The sequence below is a fragment of the Aethalodelphis obliquidens genome, unplaced genomic scaffold (genome assembly GCF_003676395.1).
Source record: "Aethalodelphis obliquidens isolate GAN/ISIS:26980383/991018 unplaced genomic scaffold, ASM367639v1 scaffold20, whole genome shotgun sequence".
NCBI classification, from domain to species: Eukaryota; Metazoa; Chordata; class Mammalia; order Artiodactyla; family Delphinidae; genus Aethalodelphis; species Aethalodelphis obliquidens.
The window spans coordinates 135,014-157,811 of NW_020837964.1; the positions used below are offsets into that span (position 1 = coordinate 135,014).

At 58.0% G+C, this 22,798-nt stretch overlaps 1 protein-coding gene across 2 annotated transcripts; it reads right to left on the minus strand.

Moving 5' to 3' along the window:
• Positions 1-29: 29 nt before the first annotated feature.
• TCF25 (TCF25 ribosome quality control complex subunit) lies at positions 30-22,179 on the minus strand. Of its 2 annotated transcripts, XM_027118896.1 has the most exons (18): positions 21,687-22,174; positions 14,015-14,179; positions 13,032-13,106; positions 12,477-12,595; positions 11,949-12,014; positions 9,261-9,343; positions 8,114-8,244; positions 7,905-8,004; positions 7,147-7,240; positions 5,875-5,967; positions 5,662-5,767; positions 4,224-4,383; positions 3,086-3,173; positions 2,398-2,556; positions 2,197-2,287; positions 1,631-1,710; positions 447-519; positions 30-326 (listed from the first exon to the last, which is right to left on the minus strand). In XM_027118896.1, the coding sequence occupies exons 1-18, from the start codon at positions 22,032-22,034 to the stop codon at positions 171-173; spliced, it is 2,187 nt and encodes a 728-aa protein (XP_026974697.1). In that variant the 5' UTR covers positions 22,035-22,174; the 3' UTR covers positions 30-170. The 2 variants fall into 2 exon arrangements, 1 of the variants encoding a protein (XP_026974697.1); XR_003435342.1 differs by lacking the exons at positions 30-326; positions 447-519 and having other exon boundaries at positions 1,684-1,710; positions 2,398-2,674; positions 21,687-22,179.
• Between the last annotated feature and the right edge of the window lie 619 nt (positions 22,180-22,798).

A 22,798-nucleotide genomic window follows, 5' to 3' on the forward strand; every position in this document is an offset into this window, starting at 1 on the left:
CAGCGCCGGGAAGGAAGAGCTCACGCCGGGCAGAGCGCAACCCGTTCACGTTTATAGAACAGCAGAGGCAGGTGGACAACACAGCAGCACTTCTAGGTCGGGGACCTGGCCGATCCGACCAGCACACAATCAGGAACATAACTGCACAGCGCTGGGGCCCCGCCCATGCCTCAGTCCCACTCGTCGCCCTCGAGGTGGTCCTCGCGCGGCACCTCCAAGTCGTGGAAGTGGAAGTTGGCCATCATGTCCCGCAAGGCCAGCATCAGCCTGTTCAAGCCCTGGTCAAGGTGTGGACCCCCGGCCCCTCCGTCCTCTGGCCGCTCCCCCTGCAGCAAAGAGACTCGTCTGAGCCGCGCCTGCCAGGACGAGCCCCCGCCCAGCCCCCCGCCCCAGGACCCGACACCCGGTCTCAGGCTGGCGGCCCCCACGTGCTGGGCTCCACGTACCTCCACGGTGTAGTTCGGCAACAAGGAGCGGAAGAAGAGGGCAATGGTGTTTCCATGGCTGACAGGGCTGAGCCTGGAAGGGGAGTCAGGACGGTCAGAAAGGCCCTGGCGGGGCCACGTGGGCAGCCCCCGCGGCGGCTGGGGAGAGAGGGGGCGGGGACGGCAGGGGGATGACTCAGGCCTGAGGTGCAGGGGGTCCAGCATGGGGCTGGCCTTCGGAACGTGGCCAGTTGAGTGGAGAGTGGGGCCGCTGCAGCCAAGCCCCACTCACTCTTGAGAAAAGCTGTTTCAAAGTGTCCTTCGCTCAGAGCTGAGGAGTGGAGAGAAGATTCTAGGGCATGCGTCGGGGGGGGGGGCCCTCCTGGACTTTCCGGGCGCCTGGAGCCAGCACAGCACCCAGCCATCCTCAGTGTGACCACGCCCAGCACGTCAGCTTGGTGTTGAAGCCACAGACACTGATCATTAATAATTTTCATCTTAACCTGTTGAGCATTTAACTGGGGACTGTATTTCCCCGTGAATGCGCACTCTTAACTTTTATGATTCAGCAGAGAATAAAAAGGACTTCATTCTACAAAGTACGTCCGCCTGAAGCCTGGAAACGAGAAAGTCTGTCTGTGACTCTCCCAGGTCGGTGACTCTGTGACCACGGGCTCTACGTGAAGTAAAGCAATTACTTAACGTAAAGCTTTAAAGGCCGGAAGGAAAGGGGGAAGAAAGCATTCGTATGAGCCGATTCTGAAGGCAGCCTGCAGACTCGGCACCGCGGTGCCCGCCCCTGCTCTCCTGGCTGGGCCTCGGGGCCTTCTGCGTCCCGGCCTGACTGCCAGACACTCGTCCCCGGCGGGGCCTCCGCACAGGCTGAGGCTCCTGCTGGACACCAGCCGCCTTTCACATGTCAGGCTCACCCGCTGTTTCCTCGCAGGTTCTTACTGCAGTTCTGATTTTACATGTGTTGCCGGATTCTACAACTGCTTCCTACCCTATCTCCACCACTTGCTCCAGAACCTGACAGAGGAATGGCCTTAGCTGGACAAATACGTGAAAACACATGGCCTGCAACAGCTGATCCGTGACCCCAGATCACCATATTCTCTGAGGGCTGGACTCTGAGGCAGCAAGACCCCCCGAGCCCCAGCACTGACCTCGGAGCCGTGTGGGCAAAGGAGCAGGGCAGGAAGTACCTCTCCGGTCTGACGTAGGAGTAGATGGTGTCCAAGGGAGGCAAAGGGTCATAGCCCAGCACAGACTGCGTGCTCACATCCTTCAGAAAGGCAGAGAGCAGAGGGGCGACTTTCAGCCGATTCCACTCTGCACCAGGCCTTTCTGCTGGGAGTGGGAACGGTCTGACGGAACGGCCCTTGTTTGCGAGGCTGCGTTCCCTGTACTAAAAGCCTGGGCGAGGGGGAGAAGGGCCCCTCCTCCAGCAGGACGCTCATCCGGCCCGCTCAGAGGACTGGGATGAGCCCAGGGACCGGCGCGGGTGTGGGAACCACAAGACCTCCGCTCACACATGCTGTGACCGCCCTGCAAAATGTCAGGGCCTCACTCCCAGGTTGCCAGCTACTGGCCTCAGGGCTCCGAGTCACCAGGTCACCGCTCTGAGCCCCATAAGGTCACGGAAAGCTGCAGGCTCAGCTCTGCCTCTCAGAACGCAAGTGTCTGTGAGGGGAGGGGCCTCTGCCCGTGACCCCAACCCGGGGGCAGAGCTGCCGGCAGGAAGAAGCCCGAGTCCAGCCTGCTCCCTTACCGGAGGTAGGGCGGCAATGGCTTCCTTGATCTCCGACAGGACCACGTGGCGGTGGATGTTTCTGGGTGCACGCTGGTACAGCACCTTGCGCCTAGGGCCCAGGGAGACGAGGGGCAGTGGTGGAGGCAGCCACAGCCCTGCGCCGCCCGCAAGATGGGCCTGGTCCTGAGAGCAGTGCCCACACCCCGGCCCCAGGCTCACCTGTTCTCACACGCCTCCACGGCAGGGTCCCCGGCGTCCACCGCCTGCAGAACCTCGTGCACGTTCTCCTCCAGCCAGCTCATGGTGGCCGGCTCCTTCCAGAGGAAGTGGGACCTCCCGAGGTACAGGCTTACCAGCTGGCTCAGGGCAGGGGGCTGGCTGTGGGCAGTGGGGCCTGTGAGACCCCCACGGGCCCAGGCTCCACGCGCCCGCCGGTGCCTGTGGGCATCCAGGGCGTGCTGGCGACCTGGAGGGGAAAGAGGCTGCCCAGAGGGGGCTGCCGACAAGGGAAAGGGACCCCGAGGCAGGGCACACAGGCATTTGCTTCTGTGCAGCGTCCTTACTAAGAACAAGTTCCTCGATCAAAATCTAAACACGAGGAGAACGCAAACACCCGTGCGCACAGACACCGGAGAGCCCGCCCCGGTTTCCTGACCGGGCTTGAGGTGGCTGGCTCCCAAGTCCCACATGTTTCTTCACGTTTTACGAGAAATTTTAAAAGGCAGCAGGTGCCAATACAGGCGTCTGAACCACACTCACGGCTGCAAGGACGTTACAGCCCCAGTGCCCCCGCTGTGTCCAACAGGCCAGGCTGATGCCCACATGGCCAGGGCCCCAGAGTCCCTGCAGGGAGGACAGTCCCGCCACCCAGGCCCGCCCCCTGCCCAGGGCGCCCACCAGTCTGTACCTTATCTCGGCGTCAGGTCCGAAGAAGCGGTGTGCGGCCACGGTGGCGTCGGGGCGCACGCTGCAGTACTCGAGCAGAGGCATGAGCACTGCGGGGGAAGCAGGACCGTCACGCCCGCAAGGCCAGGGCTGAGGGGCAGGGGAGGCCGCTCTCCCACACCAGCCCAGGGGCCCCTGCCGCCACGGAGGGCTGTCCGTCCCGCTGCCCTGCGGCCCCACCTGCACCCGAGGGGACTCACGGAGGAGCCCTGAGCACGTGCACTGGATGCTCTCATCATAGAGAACCCCTGCCCCAACGCTCTCCCAGGGACGGGCTCCACTAAAAGCCACGGGCCTGACAGGGAGCTTCCTGGATGATGGAGGTAGACTCTGGGTTGGCGAGCAGGCCCTGCTGGCGGCCACAGCCCCCCATGCAGGGCCTTAACACCCCGTCAGGGGCCTCGTCGGGAAGGGCCAACACGGCTCAGAGCCGGCCACGCAGCCCCTGTGTGGATGGAGCCCAGCTGAGATGATAGGGAGGGGCTGGCTGAGGACGCTGTCTGCCGGGAGCCCCGAGCGACCAGGCGTCACCCCGGCTGCCCACAGGGAGGCTCACCGCCAGGGATGGAGCCCGAGGGCCCAAGCTGCACGGCCCAGCCCCTGCGGAGCTGCACGCGGTCCTGACCCCAGCCCCACCAGGGCCTGAGAGGGCAGTGGGCTCCTCTCTCAGGTCACAGACCCTTTGAGAATGTCGCCCAGCACAGGGGCCGTGAGCCCTCTTCCCGTCCACACACCCACAACTTTAGGGGCCCATGTTAACCAGCAGGTCACCCGAGAGGACCCAGGACGAACCTAACTCTGAGCTCCTCACCCCAGTGAGAACTGGGACTCGAGGACGAGGACAGACACCCACTTTGCTGACCTGGCCCCTCCTGGCCCCGTTTTCTCTCACACCCAGCCCACCGCCAGAGAAAATGCGTCTACTTCAGGTGGTAAGTTTTACTTGAACTGTTAATATCTAAGGACACCCTAAAACCTCCAGGTGCTCTGACAGCAAAGTTAGCGCCTGAAGGCCCCGCTGGAACATGCATCTTCCCAAGAGCTTGGGACAAGCGCTGGGACCCATCCGTGCCCACGGGGGGCTGCGGGGACACACCCACCTCCAGGGAACATGATGAGCGCCTGCTGGATCAAGAGAGAGGCCTTCTCCCTCGCAGAGCTCAGCTCCTGGTCGGGGAGGTCTGCCTGCTGACTCAGCAGGAAATGCGCCAGCGGCACAGAGAAGGCGAAATTTGGGAGCTGGGACAGGTTCCGATGAGCCTACAAGGGGTTTGGGCGTTTCAAGGTGGCGCAGACGAGAAAGGCAGAGCTCACGGGCGCCTGGATGTCCCTGGGTGCGCTGTGCCCCTTCTCCGTGCACAGAAGGCAAATAAAAGGACCTGGGGGTGTGCGGTCAGACCCAGGCCAGGTGGGCGGGAAGAGTGGACGCCCACCTTCCAACGGCTCAGCGTCAGGCAGGGGCCGGGGTCCTCTGGGGGGTGGGGCCGGCCCACCTCCACGTCTGTTCTCGCCTCCCTCCCCACGCCTACATCGCAGATGCACACGACTCGATGCTCTGTCACGTGACAGCACGGTCTCTGGAGACTTCTGTAACCTCCGCCCAACCCCCCCCCCCCCCCGCCCCCCAGACGTCCTGCTGCAGCCCCACCGTGGGCGGCGCCCAGCAGCTGCATTTCTGTGAACTCCAGGAACCTGTGTGAACTAGATCCCGCACTGGGGAATCCTCGCCCAACCAGGCCACATGATCCAGAATTCAAAATAATTTACGTAGCTGTCTTTCAACTACACACCAACACGTGCTGTGAAGAAATTCAAGCACAGAATAAATAAAAGGCTGTCACCTCCTTGCCCCGCCCCCCGCTAGACGTGTCCCCGAGACGGTGCCACCCAACGGGAGCACAGCGCCAGCCTTCATCTTACAGCAGCCAGATTAAGAAGAAAACCGGTGAAATGCACATTCCTACATCATCTATAACCCGCGTATCTAAAACAGCACCACCAGGATGCGAAATGCAGGTTATTAACGAGACAGCCGATGGCCTGCCTCCTGCCCGTCTCAGACCTCACGCGCACCAACGCGTCGAGGGGTCGAGCCGCGGTGGCCTCCCCCACCTCACGGCTCCCTCTGCACGCTTGCGCTCACGTGCAAGCAGGCGGCAAGGCAGGCCCCCTGGGGTCTGCCCAGGACCCTCCCCTGGCGTCCCAGCCCCGCCTGGAGCCCCGGACCCTCCCCTGGCGTCCCTGCTCCACCTGGAGGGCCGGACACTCCCCGTGGAGTCCCAGCCCCGCCTGGAGCCCCCAACCCTCCCCTGGCGTCCCTGCTCTGCCTGGAGCACCGGACCCTCCCCTGGCGTCCCTGCTCCACCTGGAGCACCGGACCCTCCCCTGGCGTCCCTGCTCCACCTGGAGCGCCGGACCCTCCCCTGGCGTCCCAGCCCCGCCTGGAGCCCCGGCCCCTCCCCTGGCGTCCCAGCCCCGCCTGGAGCCCCGGCCCCTCCCCTGGCATCCCTGCCCGGCCTGGTGTGTGCTCACACCCACCTCCCACTCCTGGAAGAGGCGGATCAGGTACTCGTAGCTCCGTGCCCTTAAGGCCAGGTGGTCGAGCAGCAGCAGCATGCACAGGGGGTCCTCGTCCGGCTCAAGGCTTCCGGAGGCAGCACGGCGAGCAGAGGGAGACAAAACCCACAGTGGGCCGGCGCGGACGCCCACAGGCCGTGGCCCGGGAGGGAGGGGAGCGGGCGGCAGCCCTACCTGAGGATGAGCTTGCAGTACTCCAGCGCCGTGCGTGGGCAGCCCCGCTTCTCCAGGAAGCTCATCTGCTTGTAGAGGGCCAGGTAGAAGCTCCTAGACCCAAGACAGTTCCTCGTGAATGAGAGCACGGCAGGCAGCAGAGCACGTCGCCTGGCGCCTCGTCCGGCACTGCGTCCACCCTCTGCCCGCGGGCTTCGCCGGCATTTCCCGTGTGGCCTAATCAGCGTGAACGTTCGCCAGGGTCCTGTCTGCAGAGAAGGTGACTCTGCTTGTTGTTTGCGGTCACATGTGTGTGCACGGACAAAAAACCAAGCCTATTTGTTCGTGGAGATCTGCATCTTCTTGGGCATTTTTTAAAAAAACTATCCTTTAAGGGAAGAGAGTTAGAATCTGCTGCCGTGTCGACCGTCTAGATCTACCCTGGTGGACTGCCGCTTTGATCAGCGGCTCCTGCCCTGTTAATGCCTGGGGACGCTAGTATTTTATAGCATCGCAAAGAACTAAGAATTTCATTGGAGAGACAAAGCCCACACAACTAGAAGCAAGAGAGAAAATTCGGACCCCACACGCCCTGCAGACAATCTGTGCAGTGGGGGTCACTGTGCCCTGGGGCCCACGACAGCCCCCAAGCCGGAGAACACATCCTACAAGGGACACGACCCAGGACGGCCGGAGACCACGGGGGGTGGGGGGGTGGGGGGGTGGGGGCGCCCGGAGTGGAGAGCGTGCCCAGGCCTGCAAGGCCCTGAGGAGCAGGCGGTGGGTGAGAGGCTAGAGGCTGAGGTCAGCAGTGAGGCCGCGGCATCCGCTCAGGCCTGCGCTGCTGAGAACAGGGGCTTCGGGGCAAGAGAGTCTGCAGGAAGAGGGTCCCACGGGCGTGCGTGACAGGAACACGGTGGGGCTGCGTTCACGCTGCTGCCCGCAAGGCGTTCCCGAGGATCCCAAACGCGTGGGCTGCGGACTGAGTCCAAACACGCAAGGAAACACGACTACAGGTCCCATGGCGGTGAGGTGGCTGGCGAGGCTCCCTCCTAACGTGGACAAATTTAAACCCCAGGCCAGCCTGATCCGTCCACCCTCAGGTCCAGCCCTCCTGCATTTAAGCTTTAAACACAGCACGAAGCCCTGGGACCCCAGCGGGACCCCTCGTGGACAGTTCCGTGGCACCTGCCCCCCGTGCGCCCACCCTAGCACCCACGTCACCTGTGACGCCTATGACACACTCGCGAGGGAAGATGGTGTGCGCCTATGAACGCTGGGTGGCCGGCTCACCTGTTCTCGGGCCTGCGGTAGTCCAGCCGGCAGGTCCCGCTGGTGAGGCTGAACAAGGGGTGGAAGGCACACTCCATGCTGTACAGCGCGCGCTCTGCAGGCGACAGACACGGGGCGGCTGTCAGCCTCTGCGCGGTGGCTGCAAACCCGTCCTCTGTGGCTCCTGAGGAAAGCTCCAGAAGGGAGGTGGCCACGAGACTAGGACTTGGAAAGTGACGGGCGAGGACGTGCCCACGGGGATCACGTCAACCACAGAGGTGTGACCTGGCCACACCCGCTCCGGCCGGAGGAACCACACGCCTCCCCTGAAGCCCACGCACCCCCAGGGGCTGATCTTCAGGAGCCGAGGGTGGAAACAGGCCACGAGACGTGGACCATACATCCTCACAAAAGGAATGACGTCCTGACACACGGCTCACACAGGTGAACACTGAGAACATCACGGTAAATGACAGAAGCCAGATGGAGACGCGTGTCGTGATTCCATTTACAGGAAAGTCCGGAGACAGAGGGCGGACCGGCGGTTGCCAGGGGCTAGGGGAGGCGGGTTTCTTTCGCACATGGTGGAAGTGACCCAGAAGCAACACGGATGAGGCTGTACGAGTCTGCATATACTAAAAACCAAGGAACTGTAGGCTCTAAAGGGGCGAATTTCACGGTAGATGAATTTTATCTCAATAAAGCTGTTACTTAAAGAACATCCTGGCAAACCCACCACATCCCCAACAGCTGAGGTGGGGCCGCCTGCTAGGCCTTACCCACGAGGTCCCGCGCCATCTCCTGGTCCTCCTGGAAGCGGCAGGCGTCACTGAGTTGCAGGAGCGAGTCCACGTGATAGGGGCTGGTCTGCAGCAGGACCTGTGAGGCAGGAGGAAGCTGATGGGACGAGGCCCAGGAAGGCCCCGGCCCCACCTCCGGCAGCTCGGCTCGCGCCGCGCCTCCACGACCCCACAGGGTGCCCGCGCACCACCATGTTGTTGGGCTCCATGGACTCCACGGCGGCCAGGAACCTGTGCTGCGTCTGCTGGTACTCTTCACTGTGCTCAAAGGCGAAGGCTGAGCGGCCTTTCCTAGACTCTAGCAGCCGCATCGACAGACCTGGGGTGGTGGGGGGTGCCTGCGTCAGGATGCCCAGGGCGGACTGCCCGCAGCTTGGGCCACACCAGCAACACGCGCCTCTACACCTTTCCTGTGAAGACGTGCCTCCCCCCAGGAGCATGGACGGAGCAGCGACATCCCAGGACAACAGGGAGGGGACACGCACAGCCCGCCTCCCCCACCCCATCCGGTCAGCCCCAGACACTGTCTGCTTAGAGCCATGATGCAGGCGGGCGTGGGACAGGGCGCAGGGGCCACTGCCAGGCCTCGAGACGACAGGGACTGCTAAGCCACGACGTCCTCTCTCTGCTTCTTGCGCTGACTCTGGGTGGACGGGGTCCAGGGTCTTCTCAGGAGCCTGACAACTTCATCTCCCTTCGTCACCTTCAGGAGACCGGTCAGGGTCCCGGACGCCCCTGGCGACACCCTCCTAAAGGGGCAGCCCTACAGGACCCCGTGGCAATGAGCCCCTCTCTCTGCCTGTGCTCAGGGGCCGCTGCTGGGAACATGGGAGTGAAGGAGAAGGAGGGTGAGATGCCCACTAGGGCCATGGCTTCCCGTGTCCTCGCTGAGCACAGGGGGTCTCGCAGGGCATCCCAGGCCCCGGGGCCCCCTGATCCTGGATGCCACACAGCCAAGCCCCCCCAGCAGGGCATGACCCTGCACCCAAACCTTTCTGCACTGCTGCTGGTTTTCTTTAAATTACTAATTTAAATTATTAAACGAATGTTAATTTTCTTTAAATTATTAATTATTAAACCACTCTCCAGTTTGCAACAACATATAAAATATCACCGTTTACAAACGAACTCGATTGCTTCCTATGGCGTAGGAGCCACAGCACAAAGGAAGAAGGTGGAGCAACGCGGATTGCACATGGCCAGGAAAACACAAGGCGGGTGGGGTCTGTGCCCAGACAGGGGGCTCCCCCCAGCCCCACGCAGGGCCCTCGGCCGCACACACGCACGCTGGCTCTGCACACACAGAGGCGTGGCCCTGCAGCCCCGCGCCCTCACCTGGTTTGGTGTACCGGGGCCAGGCGCTCTTAGGGGTGGTCAGCCACGTACACTTGGGGTACACGCGCTGTCTCTGCCGCGGCCTGAGGAGAAACAGGGTACGGCTTTACCTCCGTGCTGCCGGACCCTTGCGGGCAAGGGCAGGACAAGGACAGAACGCAAACCGCCTTGACAACGGCCGTCACCCTGCCGGACGAGACGGCAGACTGCGATCCGATCAACCAAACCACCACGGAAGAGGGAAGAAAAACAGGAAACCCGTAGTCCAGCAAAACGTTAGGAAAGGGAGAAAAGAAACAGAAGGTGAGAACCTAACGTGAAGACGACAAGGTGAGAGCGAGCCGGCAGTGACCCGCGGACACAAATGAGCTGCCTTCCCATGGACAACGCGGCTGCGCGGGGCAGAGGGCCCTTCTCATCTGCCCTCTCAGGAGGCCCCACCCCGACAAGCAACGGAGATGGGGCATCAGCAGCAAACACCCACACACTTTTGGAAGAAAGCCAGCCAGACACAGGAGCACGAGCGGGCAGCGGGGCCGGCCCAGCTCCCTCCCTCAGGCTCGGTGCTGCGGCTCTCTCATTCGGGGGTCTCTGCTGCAGGTGCGAGCCCCTCCCCACAGCCGTGGTCACACCGAGGGCTTTCTGCTCTATCACTGATGCTTTATTTCTTGAGCTGAGTAGTGGCCAAGTGGACCCATGTATATTACGCTGTATACCTTTTTTGATAATATGAACTACTTCATTAAGAAAAAAATTGAGTAAAAATCTGGATTGTGTTAGGAATGGGATGAAATAAAAGTAAAAAACTGCAGGAGAAAAAACAACTCTTCAAGAAAACCATGGTCAAAATCTGAAGGAAACTAAAATGTGGGATGATTCTGGGTAATTGGTAATTGTGAAAAAAAGGAGAATTAACTGGATGCTCAGAACTGTCCTGTCTGGAATCCCAGGGATGGTCCAGCCCTGCAGTGAGCCGTCCATGCAGAAGAGGCTGCCACTGGGAGGTGGGGCACCAACGGGGGAGCAGACACCAGCGGCAGAGGAGGTCCAGATGGGAGGACCCGGCAGGGAGCAGCACACACGGCACCTGGGATCCCGAGGGGACGAGGAGGGACCACGGCTTCTCAAGGTAGCCCACACACAGGACTTCATTGTTTAAGGAAGGAAACGTGATAAACAACAACTATAGTAACACTGCGAAAAACAGTAAGTGCAGTTACGATGAACTAACTACTAGTAGTAAGTGTAATATGCACAGAAATAAGACCAGGCGAACATGTATAGACAGACCAGGCAGACGCAAAGGAAGCGAGGGCGGGTTGGGGTGGAAGGTCCCAGGGCAATACAGGTAAAAAAGGGGAACATTTCGAGTTAAAGTGTTTTTCATTAATATTCCAAAAAAGAAGACAAAGTCAGAGACCCTTCTGTCCTGAGTAACTTTACACCAAAAATAAAAGCAAATTATACAGCAAATGCAATGAGAAATACAAGGAAAGTGTGAGCGAATGACATGAAAAAATTCCTCAACCTCACTCAAAATCAAACAAATAGAAGTCAGGGGCTTCCCTGGTGGCCCAGCGGTTAAGACACTGCACTTCCACCGCAGGGGGCATGGGTTCAACCCCTGGCTGGGGAACCAAGATCCCTCATGCCACCCGGCACGGCCAAAACAAAACAACAACAGAAGTCAAAAACGTGGAGACTATACAACAGTGTAAAACAACTACACCCCAATTCAAAAAAGACCAAAAACGCGGAGACTATGCAACAGTGTAAAACAACTACACCCCAATTCAAAAAAGACCAAAAACACAAACACATGGAGACTATTCTTCGTCTTCACATTATGACAGACTTGAAAGCCTCCTACACCTGCCAAGGATCCGAGGAGGAAGCAGCACGCAGACGGGGGGCAGCGGGTGACACCCCTCCCGGGCACCCTCGCGCCAAGTGCCAGCAGGCACTGCAGCCAAGTGCACCCCGACACCTGTGCCCGGGGTGCCTGCTCCCCCCATGCTGCTGGCGCTGCTGCTGCTGGCACAGTAGTGCAGGGTAAATGGTGCTCAGGACCCAGCCTGCAAACCAGGCGTGTAAGAGATAGAAGAACCCTACGGCCCCAGGAAACAAGACATGTGCACGGGGCCCAGGAGGCGCAGCAAACAGCCTTGAAGGGTCATCTGTGGGAGGCAAGGGCGACGGCTCGGAACTGCTTGAATAAGCAGCTCTTTTTCATAAGCCTCTGCCGAGGGAAAGCTCCCACAGTCGGGGCTGGGCCCTGCGAGGGAGCAGCCCAGGCAGAAGAGCCCCCTTCCCACGGGAGGTCTGGGATCCCCATGCCCCGGATGCTCCCGCGGCGCTGACTGCACGGCACCAGCCCCCAGAACTCACGTTCACGAAGGTCAAACTTATCGCAAAACCCAAACCCCACATCGGTATTGCTCTCAACTGAAAAGCAAAAATGAATCTGGCTAAGATTTCAAGGCCAGAAGCTCAAACTTCAGAATCTTTGTAAAACTAGGACTCGCGGGGGAGAGCAGGCAGTGCGTGATGGAGCCCGACACCCACAGACAAGGCCACGCGACTTCTCCTCGACTCCCCTTCGGGTCCCGTGGGCTTCCTTTCTCACTGTGGCTGTAAACACCCTCCCTTCCCTTCCCTCAGCTGAGAACACAGCAGTGTTGGTCTTACCTCTGCTCCCCCAGGACGGCTCGGGCACCAAAATACCTTTTCAGTTCCGTGTCTGGATTCAAGTGTCTAGAGAATTGAAAATTTTACAGAGAAAAATGAAATTGAGTGTGTTAACAACGATCCTGAGAATGTCAGAAAGTCACATAAGGACCCAGCATGGAGAGCGGCTCTCCAGCAGGCCTGATTTCTCTGCAACCACACGGCCCGTGGCCGAGACCGGCCACCACTCGCCAGGCCGAGTCAGAGCAGCGTGAGCCCGGGCATGAGATCGAGGGGTCTTCACTGGCTTAGGAAGGAAGGTGGCTGATTTTGAATGCTGGCAACAGTCTGCGGTAGGGACGGGGTTTCATTAAGCACCTACAGGAACAGGGGGTGGAAAATTCACCCCCGAATGGCAGCTTTAATGCAGCTCAAGAAAGAACGTTCCCAGACACGCAGAGCTAGAGAAAGGTCCTGGAAGGTCAGGGCTGCCCCGTCCCCTCCCCTCTGTCCCCGAAGACGAGCGCTCCTCACTCGGCGAAGCCACACCTGTGCTCCACGTACAGGACATGCTTCTTGGCACTCAGTGGGGGCGGGCCTGGGCGGCTGGAGCCGCTGGCATCCTCAATCCTCTCCAGGATGCGGTCGATGTCCTCCAGTCCATTCTCCTGCAAGTCCCCAGATGACATGTTCACTACCACACTGACTTGCTGACTTTGTAAGTAACCATCAATAGCAAGATTTACTCTTACAAAGAACAAGTATTATATTGTGTTTCCTTCCTGAAAGACAGTCCAATCTGAACACCCTGTACTGCACGTACATTTAGAAAAAAGAAGAGATGCTTCGTAAGAGGAACAGTCAGAATCACAGACCAGGAAGGGACTCTGCCAACGGAAGAGCATCATTTCAGACGTTTGCTAGAAAATGGAAAGCACGGAGATGGGCTCTAACCCTCAAGGATCGAAGGGAACAAATTTGGTAATTTCCCCTGACCTCTGAATTAGTCAAATAAAATATCAAGAAAAAACGAAATGTTTTCAACACCCCCTCAAGAAACATTCCGAAAAGAACACAGAGAGCAAATCCACCAGCCACACATACCGAGCTTTCTCCTGCAGCGTTTTTCTTATTTTTCTGTTTCCTTTTCTTCTTGCGGAGTTTGCCACTTGTATTAGACTGACAAAAGAAGCTCATTTCGGTCAATGGAAAGACACAATGACATCTTAAATCCAAGAACTAGAGCAGCCAGCTGCAGGGGGACAGCCAGCTGCAGGAAGACAGAGCAACAGGCCCACCGCCCTGCCGTCCACCTTCTGAATGTCCTATGAACACATCCACTTCTCTCCAGCAGCTGACACCTCCCACTGGTCTCCCTGACTCTGGCTGGCCCCCACCTTTCTGAGGTCTCCCTGACCACTCACGGGGTCTGGACCCTCCGCCCACCTGCCCTCCGCTCTCACCCGTCACCGTGTCAACCACTCTCTGCCACACTCAGCCGGCCTGGAGCCCAGGGCTCCGCACCGCAGGCCGCCACACCTGCAGTCCCCCCACCTCAAGACCGCTCGTGCCTTCCCCCGGCCACCACCTTCCATCAGTGTGAAGGTCCTCGAGGAAGCCCCCCGGCACCCCAAGACCAGTCGAGGGCCCAGCTGCACCAGAGGTCCCTGGGGGGCACAGACTGGCTCGCAGTGAGCACTTGCTGGGTGAGTGACAAAGAGCCTCCTACAGGGACCCCCTTCCTCACCGTGCTGCTCAGGTGCCACACCCAACCCTGACCTGGCCTATGTGTCTCTTCAAGGGCACCCGCCAAGGGCCCTGGTCCACCCGGCCCGAGCTGCAGACACACAGTCGCAAAGAACACACCCGACCTGGGCAGAAGGGCACTCTCCCAAAACAGAGGGGGCAGGCCTCGTGCCAGGGAGACGTGTCTAGGGGACCCGGACTGTGGCCCCTCGCCAGCCGCCACCAGTCTTGAGGACTCCAAGACAATCTGATAAGGGCTCCCAAGGAAGTCTGGGGGCAGCCGGGCAATTCACAAAATGGCCCTCAGAGAATGCCAACGGGGTGTGTAGGGGGAGCTGCACCTGCTCTGGGGGAACCGCCGCGTCCGTCACGTCGCCATCCTTCTTGGACTCTGAGTGTCCACGCTGGGCCCTCCTTTTGTTCCCCGATGCTGCGGCGTCGATGAGCAGACAGTCGGTCCTGTCCCCGTTCACCCCGGGCACCTCCTCGAGGTCCTCGATGTTTATCTGGAAACACAGACGGGGGAGCAAGGGCATTACGGGTGCGTCCTAGTCACAAATGAAAAGGTGACTCTCAGATGCACGCGTGTTGCAGGGAAAGGTGGGCGGGCACCTTCCAGGTCGCTGAGGTTGTAGAGGGAGGACCACAGATGTCCAGTAGCCCAGTGGCCACGACGCTCCCCTCTCAGCAGCGTGGGGCAAGGGCCACTTCAGTCATGGTCCCAGAGAACGCTGGGGCGCTGTGTGGCTACGGGATCTGTCCTCAGGGTGACATGATGAGGAATCCCACACGGGACAACTTCTCCCCCTACCAAGCACCACCCCAGAGTAAACACACACGCTCAGCTAATGCCTCACTCTTCCCTCCTCCCACCTGGACTCCGGCCAGCTGTTCTACACAGCAGACAGGACCAGTGCCTGGGGGAAGACAAGGCCCAGGAGATACTCAGTAACAAGAATGGTAACGCATCCATCAGGGGAGCCTTAGACAGTGGTGAACAGGGATGAACCACGCTCGTGTGCACACGCAGGCCTCAGGAACACGATGCAGAAAGGAAGGTCCCAGGAGACTCACACCCTCGCTCTGGAGGAGACGGGGCAGGGACAAGTCACGGGACAAGTTCTGGCCCTTCTGCTAGTAAATGAATCAGCAAACAAAAGAGGCGACACGCAGTACCAACACCACGCTTCACGAGCCAGATCAGAGGGATGCAACCTGGTTCACCGAGGTCCAAAAATAAATTTTAAAAACTACATAAAAGATTCAGAACATCCGAAAAATATAAAGCTAAAAAAATAAAAATAAAATCCACTCTAAACCCCAGAACCCTGAGATGATTTCCAAACAAAACTGGGGGGCTTCCCTAGTGGCGCAGTGGTTGCGAGTCCGCCTGCCAATGCAGGGTACACGGGTTCGTGCCCCGGTCCGGGAAGATCCCACATGCCGCGGAGCGGCTGGGCCCGTGAGCCATGGCCGCTGAGCCTGCGCGTCCGGAGGCTGTGCTCTGCAACGGGAGAGGCCACAACAGTGAGAGGCCCGCGTACCGCAAACAAACAAAAAACTGGGGCGAAGTCCTCAGCGACTGGCCACTGCCTGTCCCCGCGGGGCCCGGGGCTCTGACGTTAGTCTCAAGGGAAGGGACGCATGCGCGTCTGTGCTCCCTGGTTTCGCATCTTCACCAGCGGAGGTTCCCACGCGGCAAGGATGAAGCTCAGGGCTGTGTGACGCCTGCTTGTCTAGCAAATTCACAGATCTTTTTCTGTAACGACAGCACCACGCAGACCGCGATGGGGACAGCACCGTGAGGCCAGGCCCCGCCGTGGACCTCGGTGCGAAGGGAGGAGCTGCAGTGAGGGCCCCGCGGACGGTTCTTCTCCACAGCAGGGGTCCCGGAGGAACAGCCCCACGCTTTGTCCAGCATTCAGCACTGGTGACGCCTCCCAGGGAAGCCCGGGACTGCTTTACTTTTATTAAGTCATGCTCACATCCTTAAAAAAAAAAAGATTCTCATTTTTGAGCCCCCTGTGGAAGCTTGAGGTGTTTCCAGAAATTCCAGTTTATAAGGAGCTCCACGCCAAGGTCAACTTCAACGGACAGCAAAACTCTGACTCTTGCACGCAGGACCCTGCGGAGCTTTGGCAAGAGCTCTGGGAAGAAGCACGATTCGCTGCCACCCACGCTGCTACCCAAGCTGTCCAGCGTCCTGACGTCGATCTGACTTGCAATCCAGGAGCTGCCATGGTCATCAGTTTTGAGGTCCCAACGGGTCCCTGTTTCCAGAGGGTCGTGTCTGCTGCCTGTGTGCTCTCTGGAATCCCCAGGACAAGGCACCATGAACACTTCGGTGAGGACGGGGGAGGGGCTGGATCTCTGTTGGGGGGTAGGAAGCTTTTTCTTTAAAAAACAAAACCAAACCGTGGTACAATTGACATCTCTTGAAATGAATGTACAGGGCAAGTTTTGGCAGAGCCGTGTAACCTATACTCTTATCAAGAGACAAAACTCTCCTGTTATGCCAGAAATACAGGCCTCATTCCACCCCCAGCTAAGCCTCCTGCCGATGCTGGCGAACCCTAGGGTTTTCACCACTGTGACTCTGCCTGTCCCAGGACGCCGTGCCCGCACGGTCAGTGTCTTCTGAGTGCACGGCTTCTGAGGCTTGTCCCGCTCTTGTATTAGGCGTTAGCTCCTGGTTCCTGGTGACCAGTATTCCTTTGCATGGATTCTACCACATAAAGTTTATCCACTGGGAGTCTTTTGTTTCCGTTTTGGGGTTACTGTGGATTAAGCTGCTGTGAAGATTTGTGAAGTCTTCTGGGTAAGTGTTCACAAGTGGTTGCTGGGGTGTGAGGCGTCAGGTTTATGCTGAATTGCCAGGCCTGTTTCCAACGGTCGGACAATTTCATCCCCCGCCAAAGCTGCTGGCCCCAGCAGCCTTGAGCTGCTCTCATTTTGGCCATACTGGTGGGTGCACAGGGGTACTGTATTACGATTTTTTTATAATTTTTTAAAATAAATTTATTTATTTATCATTTTGGCCCCGTACACCTTAGTATCGAGCCCAAGACTCCGAGCAGGCTTCCGGAACTCCTTCTCTCCAGCACCCTCCCCCTTAACTCCAGCGACTTCTACAGACCCCACATCTGACCTGCTCCCTGGCTCAGCACGAGCTCCACGATCTGCTGGGCCAGCCTCCCTGTGCTCATCTCTGGAGAGTGTCTCCAGTCAGAAAGCCGGCACAGGGGGCTAGGGGACCTCGGACCTGCAGTGCTTGTGGTCTAATGTCTGCAAACAGTTCACTCATGCATTTTGCTAGTTTGATAGTTATTCAGGGCAAGAAGGCGGCTCGAGTACCAGTTATTCTGCCACGGCTAGAAGCTGAAATCTTACTTTTGTTTCCATTCATCCACTGCTTGGTTTACTGAGAGATTGTTTTTGGCTCTGTAAAAATAAGCCTTTCGGGGACTTCCCTGGAGGCCAGTGGTTATGACGCGGCACTTTCACTGCTGGGCCCGGGTTTGATCCCTGGTCGGGGAACTAAGATCCCACAAGTCACACGGTGCGGCCGAAAAAGACAAAACAAAACAAAAAACATCTTTCGTTTTAGGGCCCCTAAGAGTGCTACTGGGAAAAAAAGTTATTTTTCCTATTAAAAGAGGGAAAACATTAAAACTTTACATTACTGAGGAAGTTCTTCTCCGGCGTGCAGTCGGGGATGACAAAGCCTCATCTTTCTACCATCTTTCAGTAGGTAGAAACTGGCATGCATGAGGCCACCTCTGCTAAAGCTTTTCTCACAGACTTGAGGACAAAAGAAGTGATGTGACGTGACGCTAACCTGAAGAATCTTAGAACATTATTGTAATCCACGACCAAATGTGCCCTTGAGCAGTGAAAAAATCTACAGGGGTTCCAATACCACCTGTTACCAAATGCGTTTGTGAATGTGAATCCAGGGTCTGGCTGCTGCTGCCAGCAGAACTGGGCATCAAACATGAAGATGACCCATGTCTGCGAGTCGACGGTCACCAAACAACGTCCAGTTCTTATTCCAGTCAAACAAGAGCAACCTCATCAATGACGCTTTTACTTCGGAACAAGTTTGCTTTTATTTAATTACACAATTTAGATTTCTTCCAATCTAGATTTATTTCAGAGACTGGCCACTATATTGTACATGAAAACAGAGAGACATAAACATGTAATCTTCAGAAAAGAACAATCTTCCTCGCCAAAACTTTTCAACGATATAGAATAAATCCTGATAGTTTTTAAAAGCTTGTGTGGTTTTCTATCAGATTGTCAAAGTGGTCCCTGACCCCAAAACACTAATAAATTCTATTTTACAACACCATTTTTAACAGTTGCACAGTACGTTATGCTGCAAAACTCAAACTATACCCTTAAAACAGGTGCATTTATTACATATAAATTATATTTCAATAAAACCGATTTTCAAAAACCAGTCTGGATGAGGTAGGAAAGATGATTTCTAATCTAAGGCCAAGGAAACTCACCCAAGAGCCAGCAAAGAGGACAGTCCCAGCCATTAAGTCACAGAAGGGTGTCTTCCCACTCCCCAGGGGGAGAGGGGTGTACCAGCCCCTAGAAACGCCTCTAATCCACTTAGGGTCACACGTTTCTATTGAAGTTCTTGGCTGTCAACACGATGTAATATCAACATTTGCTGAGTACTGTGCGCCTGGCATGGGCTAAGGGCTGTACACGTTAGTTCACTGACTCTTCGTGACAACCCCATGAGGTAAGTAACATCATCCCCAGGAAACAGGGGAGCCGACGTGTATGCTAGGAACCCTGTCCAAGTTCTCACAGGTAAGAAGAGGCGGAGCTGGGATGCAAAGCCCGTGTGCAGACGCTCACTCACACTCTGTCCTCAGAGGAAACACTGACTCATGCCGCGACCTCTCCGCACACCTACGAGAACAGACACTGTTCCGGGGGTGGGGATACGCGAGGGAACAACAAAGTCTCTGTTCTCACACAGCTGATACTCTCCGGCAGTGGGGGCCAAGCAGCACGAGATAAAAAGAACACGTCGGTAACTTGTAGGGTTTGTTCTGTGATAACTTCCAGAGAAAAAGGAGAAAGATCAGAAGAACGGGGAGAGGGGCTGTAACTTTAAATCGCTGGGGAGGGTAAGCAAGACTCAGAAGGTGACATCTGAGCGAAGCCTGAGCGGGGGAAGCAACACAGGAACATGGGGTGTTCCGGGTAGAGGGGACAGCGGGGAGACCTGCGTTCCAGGCCTGTGGCTGGAGCAGAGCGGGCAAGATCAGGGAGACATGAGGCGGGCGATCCGGGCCCTGGGGGGCTGTGAGAAAGGAGGGCTGAGAGCAGATGTGGGCCTAACAGGATCCTTGTGGCTGCTGCACCCAGACAGGCTGCAGAGGCCAAGAGGACGAGCGGGACCGGGTCAGAAGTATCCAGGCAGAGGCAACGGCCACACCGCAGGTGCTACACCTGCAGCCACCCACGACTTCACCAGGGTTTGCATGTGGTGTGTGAGAGAAAAAGGTCAGGGGTATATTCCAGGCTGCTGGCCTTGGCAAGAGAAGAGTGGAGCTGCCCTCGACAGACAGGGAAGGCTGGAGGAGGCAGAGAGGGCAGTTAAAGTCTGGACACACTGAGCCTGAGACGTCTGCGAGACACCTAAAAGAGATGATGTAAAGATGGTGTTTGAATCCACAGACTACGATGGAGGTCTGTGCAACACCAGGGTCCTGCCGGAGAGCAGAAGAGGATACGCACAGCACAGCACTCAGCAGGGGCAGCTGTTGGGTCCCTCTGACCTGACCGATACCACAGGGAGTCCAGAAAAGCACTTTTTCTTTCTATTCACACACAGAAGCACCTGCTTTTTTTTTTTTTCATCTATCCCCTCACCCTGGCCCACTGTCCATCTATCCTCCTTTCCTCTTCAAAAGGAACGCTAACTTTGCTTCAGAGACAAACACCTGGGCACGGTTAAGAGTACAATTTTAGGGACTTCCTCAGCGGCGCAGTGGTTAAGAACCCGCCTGCCAATGCAGGGGACACAGGTTTGAGCTCCGGTCTGGGAAGATCCCACGTGCCGCAGAGCAACTAAGCCCGTGCACCACAACTACTGAGCCTGTGCTCTAGAGCCCGTGAGCCACAACTACTGAGCCTGTGTGCCACAACTACTGAAGCCCACGTGCCTAGAGCCCATGCTCCGCAATGAGAGAAGCCACCACGATGAGAAGCCCATGCACTGCAATGAAAAGTAGCCCCCGCTCGCTGCAACTAGAGAAAGCCCGCGCACAGCTACAAAGACCCAACACAGCCAAAAATAAATACGTAAATAAATTTACTAAAAAAAAAAAAAAGAGCCCAGAACCTGGATTTCACTGTGGGTGTCACTTACTACCTCATTTGTACAATGGGGACAACATGACCTTCCCAGACCATAAGACACATGACGACATCGCAGCAGGGCCTGGAACGTGTGAACGTTTTCCAAATGAGTTACCATTGTTTAAGACTGAGAAAAAAAGAAGACTAAACCTGGAGGATGTCAGAATAAGGAGAAAGTACACTTGACAGATGGTCAGGGAAAACAGCCAACTTCAGCACAAACCCATTTCAGCCTGTTAACAAGTGGGATGGAAAGAAGCCTTGAGGGTTTTGAAAGAAGTCAAAAAATGACTGGAGGGCTTCCCTGGTGGCGCAGTGGTTGAGAGTCCGCCTGCCGATGTGGGGGACGCGGGTTCGTGCCCCGGTCCGGGAAGATCCCACATGCCGCGGTGCGGCTGGGCCCGTGAGCCATGGCAGCTGAGCCTGCGCGTCCGGAGCCTGTGCTCCGCAACGGGAGAGGCCACAACAGTGAGAGGCCTGCGTACCGGAAAAAAAAAAAAAAAAAAAGACTGGAAAACCTAGGGATAAATGATGTGATGGGAGCACTGGGGAAAAACCGCCCATGTGTGGAGAGCTGTGGAAGCTGGGTGGGGGCCCGTGAAGGTTACTTATACTGCTCTATTTTTGCATGTGTTTGAAATTTTCCATAATAAAAAATTAAAAACAAAGAAATGGCAAGAAACAAGGGAGCGGGGAGGCTCTGAAGAGGTGGCGGGATAGTCTGGAGAATTTGAAGACGGACTTGGTCCCGCTTCCAGCAGAAACTACAGGGTGAGGCTGCCTCTTACCTTGGAGGAACGTGGACAATCTCTAAACCAAACTACCAGACTGGCAGCCCACACGCCCCAGTCTTAGGATGGGCCCCTAACCTGCCAACTTCATGTGAAGTTGGGAGCGGTTGCCAGACTAACAGACCTTACAGACGGCAGCTGGTGTTCTCCACGATCTTCACACCTACTGGTACTCCTCCAATCACTCGGCAACCGCGGTCGCGCCCTAGTGTGCGCCGGGCGCACGGTGCTGGGGACACACGGTGCGCAAAGCAGACACGCTACCTGCCGCTCGGGGCGGTCAAGGGAGCGAGAACGAGCACGTGCAAAATTACAGACTGAGGCCAGCGCTACGGAGACGGGGGTGTGGGGGGGGTTGGCGTTATTTCTCTGTGCCAGACACCTGCTACGGGGACGCAGCGATGGGCAAGAGCGAGGCATCGAGTCCTGGGTTGTGAGGAGCAACCGAGATCGTTTGCGAAGGCCCTGCGACGGCACCGCGAGGGAGACACTTAACCCTGAAATGAGGGTTGGCGACCCCAGACCCTGGGAGCGAAGCCTCGCCCACTGAGCTGCGGCCCCGCCCACAGACGGCAGGCCCCGCCCACCCAGCTGCAGCCAGGACCCCACTTACCCCGCCCCCGGACGTATGGCCCCGCCCCCACCGCAGCCCAAAGCCAACGTAGCCACGCCCCCGGCCTCAGGCCACCGCCCACTCCTTTCGCCCCGCCCCCCACTGCAGCCCAGACCCCAGTCGCCCCGCCCCATGACGTCACGGACCCTCTTCGCATGCCGCCCCCACCGCGGGCCCCCACCCCGGGCCCCCACCCCGGGCAGCCCGACGCCTCACCAACTCGAACCGGTTGTTGACTCGGACGCCCTCCTTCCCTGGGCCCCGGGGGCGCCGGCCACCGGGCCCCCGCTTTGGGCCTTCTTCCACATCATCGTCATCGTGGAGAACAAACTGCAGGGCGCCGGGCCCAAGGGGCTCCTGGCCGCGCTGTTCCCCCCTCAGCCTCCGGAGGGCCCGGCGCGACATAGGACCCAACAGCCGCTGACGTCTAGAGACTGGCAGAAGGAAGAGCGGAAAAGAGAGCGGACAGCGCGCCTGCGCACTTAAGGCACGGGGGCGCGAGTCTGGCGTGTCGCGTCTGCGCGCTGCGGCCTTCCGGAACTTCCTCTCTGTCTGCGGTGGCATCAAAGAAGGCGCAGGCACTTCCGGGCGAGTTCTCGCGCGATTTGGGCGGTGTCTTCGGGTTTTCTGGAGGCGCGCCAGCGAGGCACGTTTGGACGGCGCGGGGCTCCGAGCCTCCAGTAGCGAGTGCGGGCCGGCGGGGCGGGGACGGGGGCGGGGCGGGGGCGGGGCCAGGCGGCAGCTGGGGGCGGGTCGCGGAGGGGTGCGCCCAGCCGCTGCAGGCCGCCTCCAGGGGCTGCCGGCGAGGCAGTTCTGTCCTCATTAAAAGTAGGCGCGTCCAAGCCGAGGAGCTTCCCAAAGCTGCGGATCTCGACCCCCCTCCCACGGCAGGCTGAAACCGACCCTTAGGTACGCTCTGGGCGTTTGCTTTTTGTCGTCATTAGTGCGTCCCAGGTGATTTTCCTGTACATCTAGGTGTGGGAATCCGTGGTCTAAGGTGGAGGCTCGCCACCCTTACCGTGTGTCGTCATCTCCTGGGGGGATTTTTACAGTGAAGGTCGAGGACTCATCCCTAGAAATTCCGATGTGGGGTCTAGCATTGACATTTTTAAAAAAAGGTCTTCAGGAGTTTAGAGTGTACAGGCAGATTGAGAACCCCTGCTAGGGCAGGATGGTCTGGTGTGGGGAAGGGGCCCTCCCACCCAGACGGAGGAGGGTCGCGGACGACCCTCACTGTGGCGCCAAGCCCTGTCCTGAGTTCTTACCTGGCCGTGGAAGGTGGACGTCCTCACCTTTATAGGTAAAGAAACTGGGACTCAGAGAGTAAG

Bases quoted from the DNA above. Each gene is read 5' to 3' on its own strand.
- TCF25 (XM_027118896.1), bottom strand. From the start codon at position 22,034: ATGCCACCGCAGACAGAGAGGAAGTTCCGGAAGGCCGCAGCGCGCAGA. The intron at 13,107-14,014 runs GTGCAGCTCCCC...TTCTTTTGTCAG, and splicing joins CGGCGGTTCCCCCAGAGCAG to TCTAATACAAGTGGCAAACT. The intron at 8,005-8,113 runs GTGCGCGGGCAC...CCTGCCTCACAG, and splicing joins TGGAGCCCAACAACATGGTG to GTCCTGCTGCAGACCAGCCC.